This window comes from Anser anser, assembly GCF_964211835.1.
Source record: "Anser anser genome assembly, chromosome: 24".
NCBI classification, from domain to species: domain Eukaryota; kingdom Metazoa; phylum Chordata; class Aves; order Anseriformes; family Anatidae; genus Anser; species Anser anser.
Window position 1 is genome coordinate 7577363 of NC_139745.1, and position 18961 is coordinate 7596323.

Genomic DNA, 18961 nt, shown 5'->3' on the forward strand with positions numbered 1-18961 from the left:
TTGCAGTCATAAAATTTTCCAGCCCCAGTTTGAAACCCAGTCAGCATTGTTTGTCTCAGTTGTCTTCCTGTGGCTGCAAATTCCTCTGCTCTGCAATGCACTGGACGCAGCTATTTCCTTTAGGAGCCCGCCATGTGCTGCCCTGTAATTTTACACAGAGCCCGCTGTTTCCCACAGGCTCTGGCCGAGGGTGCTCAGCGCCTCGCAGGATGGAGCTCGCTGCCTGGGGCTGGCCTTAGCATTAGCAGGGCCGAGAAGAGACACATGGGAACAGGAGGAGTCACGGCTCCGGGGCAGTGCAGGAGCTGCTTGCTTTGCCCGTCCCCATGGCTCTGCTGGCCAAGAGTGCAGCTTTTGTAGCGCCCGCCGCAAGCCGCTCAGCCCCTCTGAGAGCTCCCTGAACGGTCTTTCCACAGCACTTGCCAAAGAAATTCGACTGTATCTCCACCTGTCGTTGTTGCTCTTTCAATGAGCCCTACACATTCAAAAGTGCACTGCAGAAATGCTGGGGCTCAATTAGTTTTATTTGTTCTGTGGTTCTAGATTTTATTTTTCCAGTTAGCAAGAATGAGATTTTTTTTTATTTTTTTTTTTTTTCAGATGAAATTGATTTTTCCAAAAGAAAAGGTTTGCAGACTCTGGGTCTATATGAAAGCAAACAGCAAATAGCCATGAAATATTAAGACAATCTTGTGAAGGTGAAGGTGAATCTTGTGAAGGTGACAATCTTGACAATCTTTAAGACAATCTTGTGAAGGTGAAGCACGTCTGCCCCTGCAGCACCTGAGGCTTTGTTTCTTGTCATTTCCCTCTTTGCTGCTGGCAGAGGAGAGCAGAGGGGTGGCTGTCCTCCATCCTCCTTCCTCTGGGCTCTGGCAAGGATCGCAGCCACCTGGGCTGATCCTGGCTGCCAGGCACCGGCTTCATTCCCACCTGCATGGCAGGGGGATAAGTCCTTCTCCCCGAGGCCCCGGTGGTGGGGACGTGGGGAGGCCTCACCCGGCACCCAGCCTCCTGCCGGGGCCGGGCATCCCCTGCCTGGTGCAGCACGGCCTCACCCCAGAGGCCACGTCGCAGCCATGCTGGGCTGGCACCTGGGGAAGATCTGAGGCCACACGGATGCACACCGGGCGAGTCAGAGTGAATCTGAGCCTGTTTTTCCCCTGAAAAGCGTACATATTCATCGCCAAAGACACATCGGGCTTCATAGGAGCAGACTATAACAAATACTAGCGCTAAGGGGGTGTAAAGCAGGCAGACAATCCGTCCTTTCTGTCTTCAGTGCCAGAAGCACAAATAGAAATACTCGGGTACAATGTTTTTACTTTCATCAGGATGCTACAAATGTGAAGGGGCCCCTGTTAGATCTTTTGCAGAGATAACTCGGAACATGTAAATAAATCCGTCCCGGTCTCTCCAGAGATCCCAACTCAGATGTTGCATGCTTTAAACTCCAGCATTTGTAGCTCTCATTTACATGATCAGATGGGGAAGGGAGGCAGGTTAGTAACAAAGGGTGCAGCTGCCTGCCCCACATATTGTCTCCAAGATCAACAGATTCCTTTACCCCCTGGGGTACTGGAGTCTTTAATCTAAAGCTCCATGGAGATGCTCTGTGCAATTAGCACCTATGCTTATTACTCCCTCTTGCTCCATTCTTACCCCAAAGCTCTCTAGATAAAAGAGAAGACTTTTAAAGCTCAAAGTTTTCTGTGGCAGTTTCCTGCTTCGTGCAGTTTTACCCCGCCTCTCCTTTCCCCATGGCTCTGAGAATCTCCCAGGCTTGTTTGTGGTTTTTCTTTTTCACAGGAAGTTCAAACCCTCCTTTCTCCTATTAGGATTGTCCATAATTCCATCTCTACGCATCCATTTTGCCATCCTTGAAGTTTTATTTTTATTTATTTATTTTTTTTTTACACCTTCCTGCATCGTGGTGCCCAACTAGTTATCTTTTTTCCCTCCCTGTGTGCTGTGTGGCTGCTCATCTGTTTATTTGCAAAACTGGATGGAGGTCTTCTAAGAACAGATATTTTCATTTAATTTCCATCCGCCCTCGCTCCAAAGAGAGGCAGAAACTTAGCATGAGGAAGATTTTGGGAGCTTTTTTTTTCCTAGTCCCAACCAGAATCTGAAAACAGTGTGGCAGGAACCAATAGTGCTTTTTATCTCGGCTCTGCTGCTCTCTCACGCTGTACTCTTGGGCAAGACGCTTCACCTTTCATTCTATTTTCCCCAGCTATTGATAGACATAATCATCTGGGTTTATATATTTCCCAGGGATGCTGTTAGCTTTAATTAGATGGTCCCTGTAGAGTACTTCCAATATGCAGCTTTCTATGGCAGAACTAACTGTTGCTGGAGCAAAAATACGCTAGCGTAAATCCTGGCTTTTCCCAAGAAGCTGAGTGAAGGGTATGATATGTGCTGGAGAAGCAATTAAAGGAACGGGAATCATTTCTTTTTAGCCACAGACCCCTAGGAGACTTGTATAACTTCTGGTGAGCCGGCAGGTGGTAACTGAGAATAGGAAGCTGTTTGTTGGTTGGTTTAAACTCATTAAATACAGAATAATGGAAAATTTGTAGAGATTCTTGTCAAAAAGTGTTGAAAACTTCTGATAGCTAGAAATAGGTCAACACTGGCTGGAAGAAGTCAACAAAGACTTGTTCAAACTTTTATGTGAGTTCCTTTGTGACTGTATACCTGTGGGGTAGTCTAGGGATGGGTCAGCTCCCGAGAATAATCCTGGAACTAGTGAATTTTAAGGAGGTCTGATTTTAATTCATATACTTTAGTTTCTGTGGTTTACATCAAAAGACACCAAAATGCTGGGAAAACCTCCGGAGCAGCCACACCTCAGTTTTGAGAAGGGCAGTTCATTCACACCTACTTCACTGTTCTTCCTTTTAAGCTATATTAATTGTTTTAATAAACAAAACAGTTTTCTTTCTAGAGCATTCTAATCTTTTAGCTGCTACTCACTTAAGCGGTGTCCCTATATACTGTGAAATTCCCTATCCCTTGCTTTCCTCTGTCTGACTCCATCTGTAGATTTTCATTGCATTTGAAATGGGCAGGAAAGAAGAGATTTATTGGAGTCCAGATAATTCTGTCCTGTGCATCCTCAGCAGCATTCACTTCTCTCTGAGCTGCCCAAATCCTACACCTGGACACCCATATTGGGCAGGTAACTATGAAAATGGGGAATTAGGTGGCTAGTTACCTGATTTGCGTACACAAATGGACATTTTTCTGTGTGAATGCAGCTTCTTAGAAATGTAACTGGTTAAGGGTATTTATTTTATTTTAAAAATATTCCATCAACTTCTTCTGTCACTTTCACTTACTGCAAATTAGAGTCAATCCAATTAAGTTGGAACAGTTGCCTCAATACAAACTAGCAAGAGCAAGAAGAGAATTGGGTTTGTTGTCTATGTGATGGTTTTCACTAGAGAAAAAAATTCAGCGTGCACCATATTGGGATAGTTGTCTTTGCTGCATATTTGAGATATTTCCCATTCTATGTATAGGAAATACTTGAGCAAAGTCAACAAGCAGGTAGTCAGCATGCGTTTCGCTTTAGATGCCACCACTATAGCTGTGTGTTGTGCTGACAGAGTGAATTCCAGCTGGAGCTTGGAGAAGTGATGATTAATTTCCAGCAGTTCCGAGGAGGAAATTATACTCGTTAAATCAATCTAGGCGAATTTCAGCTCTTGCTTAAAAGACACCCTAATTGCATTGGTGAATTCAGAATGAACTGTAGTACAGTGTGCAGGAAGTTCACACACCCCTTGTACTATCATTAATGATTGCAAAAGAGTCTGAAATGTTTACTCACTCAACCAATAACATGTTTGTGTTCTGTTTTTTCTTTTTTTTTTGACCTTATTTAATTGCAAAGGTAAAAGGGTGAGTATATGGCTAAACAGCAGCCCTCCTGTGCTGTTGAGGTGGGATGATGCACCAAGAGAGCCCTGGCAGAGCGTCTGGTCTCACTGCCCCACAGCAGGGCAAAATCGGCCATCCTGCTCCCATCATGACACCAATTTGCTGTCTAGCTCTGTGCTTGAGAACATCAGTCACGGTTTGTGCTTATTTTCAGCCTGCCCTACTTTGCGCTGTCATTAACTATGGAGAGGTGATGGGACGGGATGAGGCCGGCGATCCCTTTGTGGTGACAGGCTGTGCAGCCAGCCTGTGCCCCGCTCTCATTCCACTGAACCTTTATTTTCCCAGAAGCAGCATCAACGAGACATTTAATTTATTAGCTGTGCAGGGTCACTTATTGGCATCAAATTAATGTGAGTTAACTTCACTTCACAAGGAGCCTGTGGAGAAGAAAAGCAGCCAAGGAATGAAGCAGCCAAGTTCCGCGGCTCTGTGACTCAGTGGGTTGCAATTAGGTCACGCAGGGGAGCGGGAGGGGTGGCCGCTGTCTCTTCCCACTGCAGTCTTGCTGGGGATGACAGCTGAGCCGCTTCAGGTTCCTCTGTCGGTGCTTAATTCTGTCTGTTGTGCTCTGGGCACAGGCCGGGGGGCGATTTTCCAACAGCCGCTCCCATTCCTTCCTCCTGCCAGACGGCAACATGCAGAGGGGCCGAGGTGGACTTTTGTCAGGGGCAGGTAGGTTGTGTGTGGTCCCTGTCACTTTATGGGGCTTGGGTAAACAACAATCGCTTTGTTATGTGCTGAATAGGAAATTTAGTCCCAAATTAGCACTAATGTGAGGTCATTTAACCCTTATGGGAGGTCTGAAAAATCATAATAGAGCCATGCAGGAGTTAGGACAAACCAGCCACAGAGCCCAGCGAGGTTTTGTGCAAGATTGACAAAGTGCACTATTATCATGCTGAGACAGGGTCAAAAATGTAAATAGTATGAGACCAGCAAGAGAAGCTTTCCTCCTGCTGGGATGATTAGTTCTGGAACAGGTGCTGCTCCCAAATCTCCATGCAATGGCTACAAGCTCCCCATGTTACTCCTGCAGGATTTCAGGCCAGGAGAATTAGAAGTGAATTGGAGCCAGGGTGAGCGTCAGCACCTCTCAATCCAGCATATTCATTGACATAATGGCTGCTGGGTCAGGGCAGCTCTTCCTGCAATTTCTTTGTCCAGCCCTTGAAACGAGAGCTAGCCTTTAATTGCCACTGAAAATAACTGTGTGTGGCTTGTTTGGGACATGTAGCAGCCTGCGAGTGAATGGAAGCTCTTAGAGGTGTGCTGCAGCCGCTGGTGTCCTCCTTTCTCGGGCAGCGTTGGGCGAGGTCCGGGTGAACTCTTGCAGCCAGCCTCGCTCCATCAGCAGGAGCAGAATTCGCGGCTGGTCCCAGCCGGTGAAGCGGGGTCCGGAGGTGGGGGGCACTTTGCTTTCAGGCAAGGCCCACCCCACAGGAAAGCTGCGATGACCTACGGGGCCAATCGAAGTAGCGGGGGGCCATAAACCTGTAGTTGGGGACCCCCGTTTGCGAGGTGCGTTAGACCTTGGCCAAGGCACACGGCGGGGCTGTGGCAGAGGTGCCCGGTGTCTGCAGGGCAGCAGAGCTTGGGGGCAAGCAGAGCAGGGCACCAAGGGGCGCAGGGTGAGGGCAGCAAGCGCAGGAGGGGTTTCGCAGAGCCTTGCCGCGTGCCATGGACCTGCCAAACCATCCAGGTGTTGTTCGTCCTGTCCCCGGTGCCACATGGGACCCTCGAGGGACCCGATGTGGGCATGCTCCCCCTGCGGAGCCCTGCGAGCAGCCTGGGGCTGGAAGCCATGCTGCACTGGCCCTGCCGTGCGGGTGGGAGCAGATCAGATCCCGTCTCTGCCTTCATGGGGACCTCTGCACTGTGCCATGTTGTGAGGGAAAGGCGCATCAGTGCACAGCGGTGGGAGACTTTCCCAGCTTCGCGATAGCGCTGGGTGGGTGAGGCTGGCGCTGAGGTGTGCGTGGGGAGATCGGAGGCCGCAGTCAGACCGGGAGCAGTCCAGACCCCTGAAGCTGTGTGTGGGCAATGAGAAGAGCTGAAGGCTTTAACCAACCAGCTTGATTTTGGCAATATTAAGCACATCTGAAGTTTCCATATGGCATATGCACACTGTAAGTGCAAAAGTCAGGAGAGAAACCTTGGTCACCTTTTTCTGGTGAAAACTTGGCTGTGTTTCCCGGAATACCAGTGAGTTCTGGCTCTCTAATCCCAGCCTTCCCAGGATGATTCCCCAGGTGCTTGTTGAGAAACACCTTCTGCCAAGGAGTCGGCAGGACCGGAAGCTCCAGATACCTTCTCATCTGGAAAGGCAATCAGATGAAATGCCAAGCCCAGGGGGCAAAATTTCGGTCCTGTTGCCAGTCTTGCTTATTGCATATCTGGGTTCTGCAGCCTGGTAGACTTTCATCATATAATTTATTTGCTTCTCAACATCCCTGCAGTTATTAAAAGCATCATACTCAGAACTGCCACCCAAAGTTTCTCTAATTAGTACATCTGCCTTTCGGGGCAATTTTGGATTGTTCGTTTTATGGCTTGACCTCAGGCAGCAAATGGCCAGAACTTGATTTGGGTTCGTGCTACCCAGGGGAGCTGCCTGGGGTCTGTAGGACAAAGAAGTTCACAGGGAGAGAGGATCTGATGCTGCAGGGATGGGCTCTGTACCAACGCCAGCCAAATGTCATGCTCGGGCCAAGGGGGAGCAGTCTCCAGAGGCCCTTGCCTGCAAGCTGCCAACCAATGCCAGCCCACCTTGTGAGGCTCTGCCACGGGCAGATTTTCCTTGTGTGGAGGAAAAGAAAAATCCAGAGTCCAAAGCCATAGAAAATCTCCTTTGGGAAGGCTCGCAGCAGCCCTGTGCTGACCCGTTTGGCCTTTGCCTGTACATGAGGTTCAGTGCTGCTCCCCAGACCACTGGGATCCTCTGGTGTGCTGGGATTAAGTAGCTGAATGCAAGGAGGGCTCCTTGGCTTGGGTTGTCTTCCCCATCTTTGGTCCCCCAGCTCCTTCCAAAGCATGGCTGAGATGGAGAAGTAGTGCAACGCAAGTAGTCCCATCAGCCAGAGCACAAAGGCAGGGCAGACCTGAGGCAAGGAGCAAGCCCTCCCCTGCCTGCCTGCTGAGCCCCTGCAAGTGCAAGAACCCAAATGGAGAGGCAGGTAGGCCAGGCAGGAGCCTCGAGTCTCATTTTTTTGACTTTTTATTCAAGATTGGGAAAATACATTTAAATCGTAGGTTTTCTAATGGGCTGCTCTACCATACAAGGCTACCATTTGGCATCCCGCATCTGAACCCAGCCTTCAGCTTTATCTCTCCACTGAGCTCGGAATATGGCTTCTCCCAGGACTGGCCCACATTGAGTCTTTCTAGTTTGTCCTAGGATGATTTTGTTCTATGCTGAAAATCAGAGCGGCAAGCACTGACCTCATCAGCGGCAATTAATCCTAAAGCTACAGTAGGACCTCACAAGGAAAGGTCTCACTGTCATGCTATAAATCCCTCAGGTCCAGGTAAAATTGTAACTTCCTTTCTGTGCCTTTCTAGGACTCGGCTGTGCTTGGGTTTGGGCCACAAGTTCCAGTTCCGGCTCCAGCAGAGACATGGCTTGTGCTGGCGCAGTACAGTTTGTTTGATCTTGTTTCAAACTGGGGTAAAAATGCATTGCTATAAGTCACATCTCCACTAGTGGTTTGCGTGGGTGACTAGACACTCAGGGTAGGCAAATTTTTCTAAGACTTGCATCAAATTACTTGCTGTACGGTCATGGCTCCAAATCCCATGAGAGCCCAGGGTGGCATCTGTCCAAGCACAGGACTGCCCAGACAGGCCTCCTGCTGGAACAGGCACCGAGGTTGTGCGAGGCAAAGTTCAGGCACACCGATCTGCAGCCAGCAGCGCTTTGGTCTCCCGCTTTCTATTCAGCTGCCTCAGATACGAGCTATGGCAACAGGTCCTCCCTGAACATCAGTGATGAGTGCTGATGCTGCTCAAACCAGCATCAGAGGTTTGCAGGTAAATCGTATTTGCCGTTCCCTAGAAGCCTACCTGGCCATCAGTGCCTGGTATCTGGGTGCCGTGTAGTATTTATGGGAAAGTACAGCAGCATCAGCTTAGAAGGGAGGCTGATCCTCGGATCTTGAAGTAAAACAACATTGAGTGATTTAGAAAAGCTAAAGCGGCAGTTTGTTTTGTAATAGGTATGTGCTTCTTGCAGCAGGCATCTTCTATGGGGAAGGAAAATCCCCAAGCCCCCGAGGGCCAGCAGCCCCTATGTGCTAACTGCCACCCAAGGCGATCTTGGTGCATCTCTTTAAATGTTGCAAAACTACCTGATATTTTTCCACTCCATGGGACAACTGGTACCTTGCAATGAACTTTCTCTTAATCCCCCACCAACCTCCTGCCCTGGGAAGGGAGTCCCACCCCTACAGAGGCAGACTGAAAGCAAACTCATCCACTGGGTTTGCTGTGTAGGAAGGCTTGTGGATTACCAGGTGCTGGCCAATTTAGAAAGGATCTAATAAATTCATACGAGGTTTGGTTAGATTTGTTGTCTGAGAGGGAGATGCACTGATATGATATGAGTTTAGGTTTCATTTAAGATGGAAAGATTTTTCAACTTAGATGTTGGATTATGGCCTAGCCAGGAAAAGAGCAATTTGAGCAGGTACAGCATGTCAGAATTAAGTGGGCCTTTATTTGGTATCAAATATGAAAGACAGGTACCAGCTAGAAGTAGAGAGCTTGCCGACTACCAGAGGGTGGAGTAGATGGGTGTCTGTTTTTCTCTCTCCTAGTCTTCAGGGCCACGAGGAGTCTATCTCCACCATGTCGGCCAAGTTTCAGGGTTCCTCCAAGATGCCATGCGCCTGCTCACATACTGTAGCTCTGATGGGGAAAGACAAGAAGGAGCCCAGGAGCCCTGCAGCCTTTGCTCCTTTGACAGAGGCGTCAGCAGGACAAGGACTGCAGTGCATTAGTGCTGGCAGGTGAGGACACCTGGCTGGGATTACCTCCATCCCCGCCAGGTCACAGATTCATCCAGAGCTGGATGCGGCTGCCGTGTGGATGGAGAGGGGCTGGGCACTGAGGGTGCTGGGCCCGAGGCCCCCCATGAAGCTTTCCCCACGGTGTTTCTCCCTGTGGGCACCAAAGTGGTGTGCGGCACCAAAGGGGAGCCAGAGAGGCACTGACCGACTCGTGCTGTCAAACGAAGATGGCATCCTGCAGCAGCTCCCCTGAACTGTGCTTGCACCATAAGATAGTCTGAAAGCTCATGGTTTTCCTTTTGCCAGCCCAGAACTATCATTTTTACGGGAGGCTTCAGCACTGCCGGCTTTGCTGTAGCACCGACAGGCAGTGGTGGGCTCCCGTGTTTTGCAGGGGGGGATCTTTTCCCTTTGATGGCTGCGTGTTAGCATGACAAAGCTGGAGCCCTTGGGGAGGGAGCTGGGCCAACACTGGGCTTGTTTGCTAGAGATTTTCAAAGGGAAATCCCTCCCTGCCTGTAAATAGCTGAGAACAAGAGCTCCAGGTACCAGGTGCTTCTCCCACATGAAGCCGCTCAGAACCGTGCTGTGCTACCTGCACAGCACCAGCCAGCGAGACGATAGCTTGGTGACTCATGCAGGCCCTTTGGCAGGGGTTTCCAGTTTTCTCAGTGGAAATGAGATTCAGTTCCCACAGTTGATGTACCAAGCCCCTGCCCAGCCTCGCTACTTTTCCCCTCCCTCCACGTTTGCCTTTTTATTTGAATGCTTCGGGAGCGGAAGGTGGCTCCAAACCAGGCCTGGGATCTAAGCACGGGAATCCCAACTCCAGGGACAATTTTAGAGTCAAATCAAGATTGCAGAGCCAACTTCTTCTTCCTTTTCTCTGTAAATAATCAGGTTCAACAGCTGCCTTCTCAGTGTATTGTGGGAAAGTCAGCTCCTGCCAAAATGCTGAGATGGAGAAAGGCAGGATGACCGCTGCTGTGTGCCAGTTCTGGCCATCCCTAAACATCCCCTGTACCAGGGTGTCATGACTGGTTGCGTAAGGACGGGTACAGAACAGAAGTGAAAAACAATTAAAATTTGCAGTGGGCTTGGATGATTCCAGTATGACCAGCCTGAGCGCTAACCTGTCATGAACTGTGGTCCTGCCAAGCGCAGGACTCAGTTAAAAGCCACAAGACAGGTCCCTGGCAGTTATGGGACTGCCTTAAAATTGCTCATTTTCTGGGGTGTGTGAGGGAGTTATTTTCATTTCTGTCTCTTCATTCCTGAACCTGTACTGTGAAAATGTACTCACTGGTGGATGCTGGGGTAAGAAGGCAAAGTTTACTTGGACCCAGTCTGAAATCCCTTTTAAAGAAGACACAGTTTTTCTTCTATGAAACCTTCCCCTGACTCCTTCCCTGTACATCTTTGTAGCTGAATGTCATAGGAAGCCTGAGCCAGGGTAGCATATTTGTCTGGAAATGGAAAGCATCCTTGCTACATCTCCATCCAAGTCCCTCACTCCATAGACTAACCTGGCATTTCCATTCCCCACTGTGGATTTCTTCTAGCTGGGTTTGGATTGACAGGTGTCAGCTAAATGCATGCCCTGAAAGTCAGCTCCAAAATGGGAGCATGGACAAGCTCTGGCAGGACAAGCCAAGCAAGCAAGCACGTTTCCATCGTGGAGGTGGAGGGCTTTGCCTCAGCTGTCCAGATGCTGTAGGTCTTTTGCCCTCACAGCCACCCAGCAATGCATTTGCCAAGCGCTCAGAGCCTTCTGTAAGTGAGAAAAAGTGAAGCTAAGAGAAGCTGGCTGAGACTGTGGGTCATGTTTGTTTATTTAATCTGAAGGTAGTTGCCCTGGAGACTCTTAGTTGGGTCAGTTGTTTGCAACTCAAACTTGTCACTGCGTAAAAACTGGTAGAACTAGATAAAGACAACAGGAATTGTCCTATAGCCCCGTGGGCTACAACAGGTAATAACAACCTGGCCTGGCTCTGTTAAAAAGACATGCAAGCATTGGGTCGTATTGTTCAGTGGTACTGGGACCCAGCAGGGCCAGCCAGCTTCCCAGACACCCTGCAGATATTGGTGTTCACCTAACTGGAAAACAGCTGCTGGGAAGGGTCAGCGAAGGGTTCATCTCTCTCGCTCACTTCAGAGAATTGAATTCTTTTTTTACTTTTCCTCATTATTGATATGACAATAGCACTACAGAGTGACTTTTCATGGCCACTGTTGTGCTCTGTGTTGTACAAACAGCTAAAGGGCTGTCCTGCCAGACTCAGGCTTGCAGCCCAGGGAAGTTCTGGTTCAGTTTTTTTGTTCTGGCTTCTCGAGAAAAAGGATCTAGGAGGCAGGAACCTCACTAGGTAGCACCGTCTGGTCTAGATATCAAAGGTTTATAAAAACGTATATGGCGAAAGCCATGTTTTTCCTGGAAAAGCACCTGAAGCAGCCACATCTCCCTTTGGAGAACAGCTCACTTTAACCTGCTTCAGGCTGCTTCCACTTACTGCGTAGTAATTGTTGAAATATTTTAATAACACTTGGTCAAGCACAGCTGAAATTCCTGGCACATCACGGGACAACTGGGAAGGATATTTGACAGCTGTCAGTGGCAAAAGCCATGTATCCCAAGGGATAAGAGCCCTTGCTTTGAGGTTACTTGCATGTTACATGGAAAAGAAGCCAGGCTGGGAACAGGGAGTGCAAAATGACTTATCCAAGGTCACACTGCAAATCGGTGGCGGAGGGTGGAATAGGACCATCAGGGTAGCATGTCACAGGGCTGCACTGCGCCTTGGGCCGCTCCTCCAGGTGCAGACCCAGCCGGCTCCTGGTGCAGCAGCGGCATCTGAGGGCAAGCACTGGAGACCTGGTGAGTGATGCTGTCCTCGGTCATCGAGCTGCTGATCTATTGCTGATGAAATGCAGCTAATCACAGCTTGCCCATGGATGTTTAAAGAGGATTTAACAATCCAAACACAAATGCAACCCTGTTACCTTAGAGAGGGTGTAGCTGTGAGCAGAATTTGGCCCTCTCTTTTAAACTTTGCAGTTTGTCTTGACTGCTTCATGCTTTATTTTTAGAGCATCATAAAGAGCTTTTGTTCCAAGGTATATTTAACAGGGGAGTGGAAGGGAAGTGGGAGGGTTTTGTGCACAGAGAATGTATCTCTTGGTCTCCTTCTTCTAACCCACCCCCTCACCAGATACTCTTGGAGGGTGGGGTATAAATGTTAAAAAAAAAATAAATTAAGAATACTGAAATCATAGTCAAAGAGATTGTCTAGGCATCCAGACCTGGAGGTCTCTCAGGTGCCATGAAGCACACATTATCAGAAGAACACCATGGTGCCCAAGAGGATGGCAAGGGCCAGGCGAGGGTGGTCCCGGCCAGCAGGAACTGGCAGGCGCCTGTCCCTGCCTCCCCCTGGGCACCGACCCCTTGCCTGGTGCCATCCTCCTCCGCCAGCAGTGGGGTAACCCTGGCTGGGGGGCGGCTGTGGGGGTCCCTCTGTGGGAATGATGGTGGTGAAGTTTCACCTGGCCTCAGAAAGGTACCCGAGAGCAAAGCTCAGCCGGCGTTGCCGCACAGACAGATGTGTGGTGCTGACACAAAGGGGACGTTTTTGGTGTGAGCCATTTTAACGAGGCGCCGTAACTCCTGGAGGCTGGGAGAGCGCCTTGGTGCTGCGGGTAGGCGCATAGCTAATTGCATAAGAAATAAGACTGCATGCGAGAATGAGCACGCGTGTGCCTAGCTGGCAGTTTCCCTGTCTGCCATTGCAGTAAGCTCCTTGAAGGAAAAAGATGAGGTTCTGGGTCAGCGGCAGCAAAGGAAAGGAGAAACTTAACACTTAAAAACAGAGGCAGGAAAACCAAGAGAGACAGTTGCAGCTGTCCTTTTGGAGCCCCGGTGAATTCGTTCAAAGGAGAATCTGTGCTACTGTCCCTTCTTCCAATCCATCCCAGCTTCCCAAGGAACCTTGTGGCTTCTCCAGCAGACTCCAGCGACAGAGATGCCGGACAGGGCATGTAGCCTCACTGCCAACTGGCAGGCAGGACCCGGAGCCCAGTAAGCCCAGACTACTCCTGCTTGCACCTGCTTCCATCTGAGCCGTGGCAAGAGAGCTGCAAGTGCAGCAGGGGTGGGCTTACAGCCCCCAAGGCAGGAGCAGGGCTCCCCAGCTCTTTCATCAGCTGGTTACAGGGCTTAGCTTCAGGATCCTGCAGGTATCTGGTGATTTCATTCTCCTCCTATCCCCTGTCGCAGAGCAGCAGACAGCATCATCCATGCTGTTATGCAAAAAGCAGAGTCTGAACGCCTGAACATTTCCATCTGGACATGGATTTGACCTAGTCATGGTGGTGCTGAGGCCCACAGGGCACCTTTCACTAAGGCAAAGCATGTCAGCTTTGTCAGACACATTTCTCCCTTTCTTCTTTGACACAGTTTTTTTCTCAGGGAGGTCAGAATCCCGTGCCCTGCCATCCCCCTGCCTGGTCTGGCTCAGCTCACTTTTCCCCTCCTTCACTTTTGTTGCTGGAATCTGGTAAATCTTTCTAAAAGGCTTGAAGAAACCTGGAGGTCCCCTAAGGGGATATTGCTCCTCTTTGTACTACCCAGAGCCAGTGGAATACTCTCTGGCTGTATCCAAGTAAAGGACAAGTACCCAGGACTACAGCTCCAATTGTCATGAACTTGCCAAGGTTTTTGATTCTGGCTTTGATTGACTTTGATTCTGACGGTCAGCCCTCATTCAGCTGGCTTTTGGGTATCGCACTACTCCCTGGTGAAGGCTTTGGCAACCAGTGCTCTCCACACCTTTGGCTTTCGTTCCCAGAAAGTGGGCCCCGGCCGCTCCCTGGCTGCCCGGGTGGCGCGGCGGGGCCGGGGACCACAGCGAGCCCCAGCAGCACCAGGGTCCGTCTGGCTGCGCTCGGAGCTGGTGTAAGGCCAGGAGCCATATAGGTGTGCTTGAAGGGTGTTGTACCCAAATTATTATGCTCTCTCCACGTCTGCCTGTGCAGACATGCCTTATGCCTGCCTGAGCGGGCTGGGAAGGCCATTTGCCACCAAGCTGGGGGAGCTGAAGACTTACAAGCTTTCTCCTCTCCTGTACTCATCTGCTGGTGCTGGGCACCAAGTGGGACAGATTCAGTGAGACAGAGTGATGGGGGATGAGAATGAGTGGTGGAAGTCTTTCTTTTTCCCTTTGTTTTAAGGCTTGTATCAACTTGTCTTGTAAAATCCTCTCTTGCCTTCCAAATCGAGTCAACGTGAGTCACCCGCTGGGCCCATCCTTTGCCTCCTCATTGCAACACGGATGACAGAAACCGTCCAACAGGAGTGCTTGAATCCATGATGAGTTTTGTTCTATTGCATAAATCTTTTCACCCTTTACAGGTGAGTTGCTCCAGAGTTATTGCCTGGGTGGTATTCCCGCAGACAGTTCCCAAACGGTGTGTGTCCGGGCTCCTCACTGCGATGTTCCTGTCCGAGCTGTGAAGGCAGGACAGCATGTGCGGGTGGTACGGACAAGGGTTCTCCCACAGACCTGCTCCATACGTATCCACTGCAATGGAAAAGATCTCCTGAGTCAGTGGCTTCCCTGTATGTCTTGGCATCTAACAGTCTGTTTATTTTAAATTATTTTTAAGGGAAAAAAACACAAACCTCCACAGACTTCCTGGAGTGAGCTGCTAAGGGAAGGTGAGAAAAGCAAAGAGAAGTTTAGTCTGTAGGTACAATTACCATTTAGGAATGAGAGGAAACAAAGAGGCTTTTCTTCTTCCTTAATTTATTCCTGTATATATATGTATGCATTTTTGTCTGTATATTTATATATAAAGAAACAGCAAAGGACAAATCAGCCCCCAGATTCCTAAAAATGACAGCTCTTTGGCATTGCAGCACATGGAACACGTCCACCAAACTGAAACTAATTATCACAGAGATGAATAACCGAATCCACTCCTTTCTTTATCACATCTTCTTTCCCTCGGGGGCTTTTCCCTCCTTCCCCGCCCTCCTCCAGCCTCGCAGGCCGGCACGCAGAGGGTTACGGGCTGCACCTGTCTAGGTGTACCTGTCCCACGGCACCTGTGCCCGCAGCCAATCCGCGCCGCGCCGCCAGCCTACCTGTCAGCAAAATACCTGCACGCGAAACCTCGACATAAATCAAACACTGCGCTTCACAGGCAATGTCTGTATTTAGCAGGTACTAGCAGAGAGAAGTCATCAGAATTTACCGTCTGCAAAGATTTGGAAACGTGGGGAAATATGTCTAACGAACTCGAGTAAGTAGAGGTTGTTTTATTTACCCGGTCCCCCTGTGTGTAGGCTGAGTGCTTTTTCTCAGGCTTGGTTAAGGACTTTAGGTCTGAATGAATTGGACTCCTTCGGTTAATCTGTCTGTCCAGCTGTTTGCAAATGGAAGTAAAAAAATGGACGTGAACTTTTTTCAGGCTTTCTGTTCCTCGCTAACCTGTTGCTGCTCTTAAGAGAAATTGCTTCAGATTGTTGTTATTTAAGAGAGTTTTTTTAAAATCATGATCCTGTTTTTTTGGTGTTTGTTTTTTTTTTTTTTTCTCCCGGACTAAAACTTGACACATTAGGTTTCTGTCTAGAGGCACCTCTGTTCTGCCTCAGTCCAGCAAAATCTAACATATGCTACAGTGATCCTATGTTGTTGTTTTTTGTAGAAAATACCTTCCAAAGTATTTAGCAGTTTTGGATGAGTTTCTAGCATGGTTTTTTTGTTGTTGTTGTTTTGTTTTTTTTAGGAGGAAGTAAGGGCGTAAGAGAGGGGATCACGTTAAAGTAAATAGATTCACATTATTCTATCAAGTAATAGATAGAATTGTTACAAACTGTAACTGTATTCATTTATTTTGATTTTTTTAAATTTATTTTTTATTTTTATTTTTTGAAATCAAGGAAAAGCATTTAACATTTTCCTGATCCTGTATAACTCTTCCCTCTTATCTTGGGACCTCCAAAATATTTTGGACTTTGGATACTGATGGTTATGCATTTGCCTAGCATGTCTTGCACCTCTGGAATAAAAGTGAAGGAATGTCGTAATAGCATGACATGATGTGCTAAAGGCTGGTGGTATATTGAACTATGATTTAGAAAATTAGTAAATGCTGCTGTCAATCTAGTCTCAGAAAGCTATCTAGATATGTTGCCTCGTATGAAATGTATCAAGAAATGTCTTAATAATAAAATTTATTAAAAATACACACACAGATATGGGTATATCTGGGTACAGATACAGTGCTTCAGAAGGTTTATTTTGAAAGAAAAGCACGTACCTGTACATGTTTACAAGCCTGACGGAGGTGTTGTGACAGCTAATCTCTTAATAACTGAGAGCCCTGAAAAGGTGCAGCACTGATTATTATTTTATGTAAATACTGGGATCCGTATGCTTGGATCGATTAAGAATCAGTGACTTAAATTTTCACCTTTGAACTCTTTGGGTAATTTATAGTTGGTGTTTTTAAAACTTAGAGTCAGGCCGTGTGGTTTACTCTCAAAATGCTAAAGAGCGTTTCTGTGTGTACACAGAGCATTGCAGAATTAGATTGATGTATTACTAATTACGGACTGGGGCATTATGTTACCTGATGAATTACATGGTTGCTTGACTCTTCTCTTTCTAACGGACTGTTAACCCCTGTGCCTTTCACATGAGAAAGGGGGAACTGATGGGAGTAGCATCACTTTTGTGATTCAGATCTCAGCGCCAGAGACTGATAAAGATGCAGAGGTTGCTATCTGCTTGCAGTCCTTAGCACAGATCTGCATGGAACTTTGGTTACCTCCATAGGTAAAAGGCTCTGCAACGTTATTCGAGATTGAGCCCTCAGACACATTCACAGATCTCTCTGAAAACGCTGCTTTAGTTCACTAGTCCACAGCTGGGGAAAATTTGTCTGGGAGTGCAGACAGGTGGGCCCTGCAGACAGCGTGTGCTGGTGCTGCACTGTGGGGCAGGTACCTGCGAGCTCTCCCAGAAAGAAATCATGAGCACAAAGGTTCTGAGGGCCTCACCGCAAAGCAGGGCTGACCGGGGAGCAGCGGCAGGAGAGAAGGGAGCGGGGAGCCTTGCAGTACCAAAAGGCCAGCCGCCAGGTTTGGGCAGCTTTTGGGTGCCGTGCCTCGGTGGGCAGGAAGCGTTGGGGGGAAGACGAGCGCTGTGAAGAGCTGCTGCAGCCCCGCACCTGGGCCATGGGGCTGACGCAGTCGTTGTACACCTCTGGCCAATACCTGGGCCAAAGTCATACAGGGGCAGCTTTGTGGACACCAGTGGAAGGAAAGGGCTCTGGGGACAGTTTCAGAGGATCTGGTAAGGGCAGCAGTGCCTGTCTGTCCGTCTCACAGAAATGAGGCTCTTTTGTGCAGCCCCCACAACAAGCTGAGCTGTGCATGTGCCCAGATGTAGCCAACTGTCAGGTACCTGTGGTATCCCTGTGGACTGGTGCTGTCACCCAAAATTACAGGGAGAACCATCTCTCGTCTTTCCCTTTGCAACTTTAATTTCACAGAAAGGACTGGGAAGAGACTAGCATGGCATGAGAGAATGAGATGTTTTGCCTATTATAAAATATTCTAACTGATAATTTCCATAGTCTTCTATATTGAACTTATGTCTAATGCTGCAGTGCGTGGGCTTGAAGGAGTTAACCAGGAGTTACTCCCAGTTGTGGTTTTGTGGTCGAAACCATGATCGCCAGAAGCAAATTTTTGTCATGCATAAGGTGTGTTATTAAAACTTGAGTTATGCTCCTGGTGAATGAAAAGTTAAAGCCCTTTTATAAAATCCTGGCAGTAAAGCACACAAGGAATAACCGTGCTGAAGCAATGTACACTTTCAAGGGAGATGTGTTTTTTTCTTTCTTTTTTTTTTTTTTTAATTGTATAAAGAGAGAGAGAGATTTGTAAATTAAAGAAACAACAACCAAATAGCTGCTATGCAATTCAAAACAAAGAAGTAAAAGCCCTCTGAATAAACTCTAGACTCAAAGCAGAGATAAATCAACATTTACATAGTATCTCTGCTTTGATGCTTTGGGTCACATTTTCAATTGATTGGTACACCAGTATAATTCCAATGAAATTTGTAGAACAAAGACAGTTACAGTGATGGGGATCTGCTCCCACTTGTCCAGTCTGGCGTTCGAGTTGTTGATCAGCGCAAAGTGTTTATCCGGAAATGCGCTTACACGGACCTTGCACCTGCAAGCGCTTCGGTTCAGCTGACTGGCAGAGACCGCTCCCGATCTGTGCCTTGGATCCTCGTGTAGTGTGTTCAAGGATGGCGAAGGCAACAGCCGAAAAGTCCATTAACCAGGAACTGAGTTAACATCTGATTATGTTCTGGCTGAAACTCTGTTGCTAATACCCAAGTTTCAAAGGCTCAGAAGATAAGAAAATGTGATGGCTTGTTTGTTGTTATTCCTCTAGGTGTTATGTTTTTCTGGCTGGTGGCTGTGGTTATGGGTGAGAGTAGCAGGGTGTTAGACACTGTGAAACATCTCATCCCAAAGTGGTCCTTGTCCCTGAAGTGTTCATAACCAGAAGTGTTCAGAGGAAAGGGGCAGGGGTCATTTACCAAGATACTTGGCTCCCAGGTGCCAGCCACCTGCTTTATTAAGTATTTGTTTCTTCTCTTTATTCTGTCTTTGCCAAGCATCCAAGCTGTGATGGTTGCTCTCAAGAAATGCATTGTTTAATGGGCTTATACCTAAAATGGAATGAATCATCCTTGTTTGGCAAAAACATTGTTCAAAACACAGCATGAAGTTTTTTGATTAAATAGCAAAGTGAAAGGCTTGCGTGGCCTTGGGGACATATGTTCAGAGGATACTCTTGTGGCCAAGCACATTACAGGAGATCTTGCCAGCTGAGTGAGAACTGGCCAGCCTGAAAAGTCCCTCCAGGATGGGAAGAAAGGGAAAAGCAAACGGGGAGAGCCGACCCGGGCTGCCTCTCG

General features: G+C 48.2%; 1 protein-coding gene across 2 annotated transcripts in view; it reads left to right on the plus strand.

Annotated features, from left to right (window-relative positions):
• Positions 1–4490: 4490 nt before the first annotated feature.
• Positions 4491–18961, plus strand: part of GRHL3 (grainyhead like transcription factor 3) — a 39239-nt gene continuing 24768 nt past the window's right edge. Inside the window, exon 1 of one of the 2 annotated variants that reach the window (XM_083810544.1) lies at positions 4491–4626. Coding sequence is in view for 1 of the 2 variants with exons in the window: in XM_083810545.1 (XP_083666671.1) it covers positions 15241–15257 (17 nt within the window). In the remaining variant the exon portion in view is untranslated. Of the gene's footprint in view, positions 4627–14662; positions 15258–18961 lie in introns of those variants that run through there. The other variant, XM_083810545.1, reaches the window with a different exon arrangement.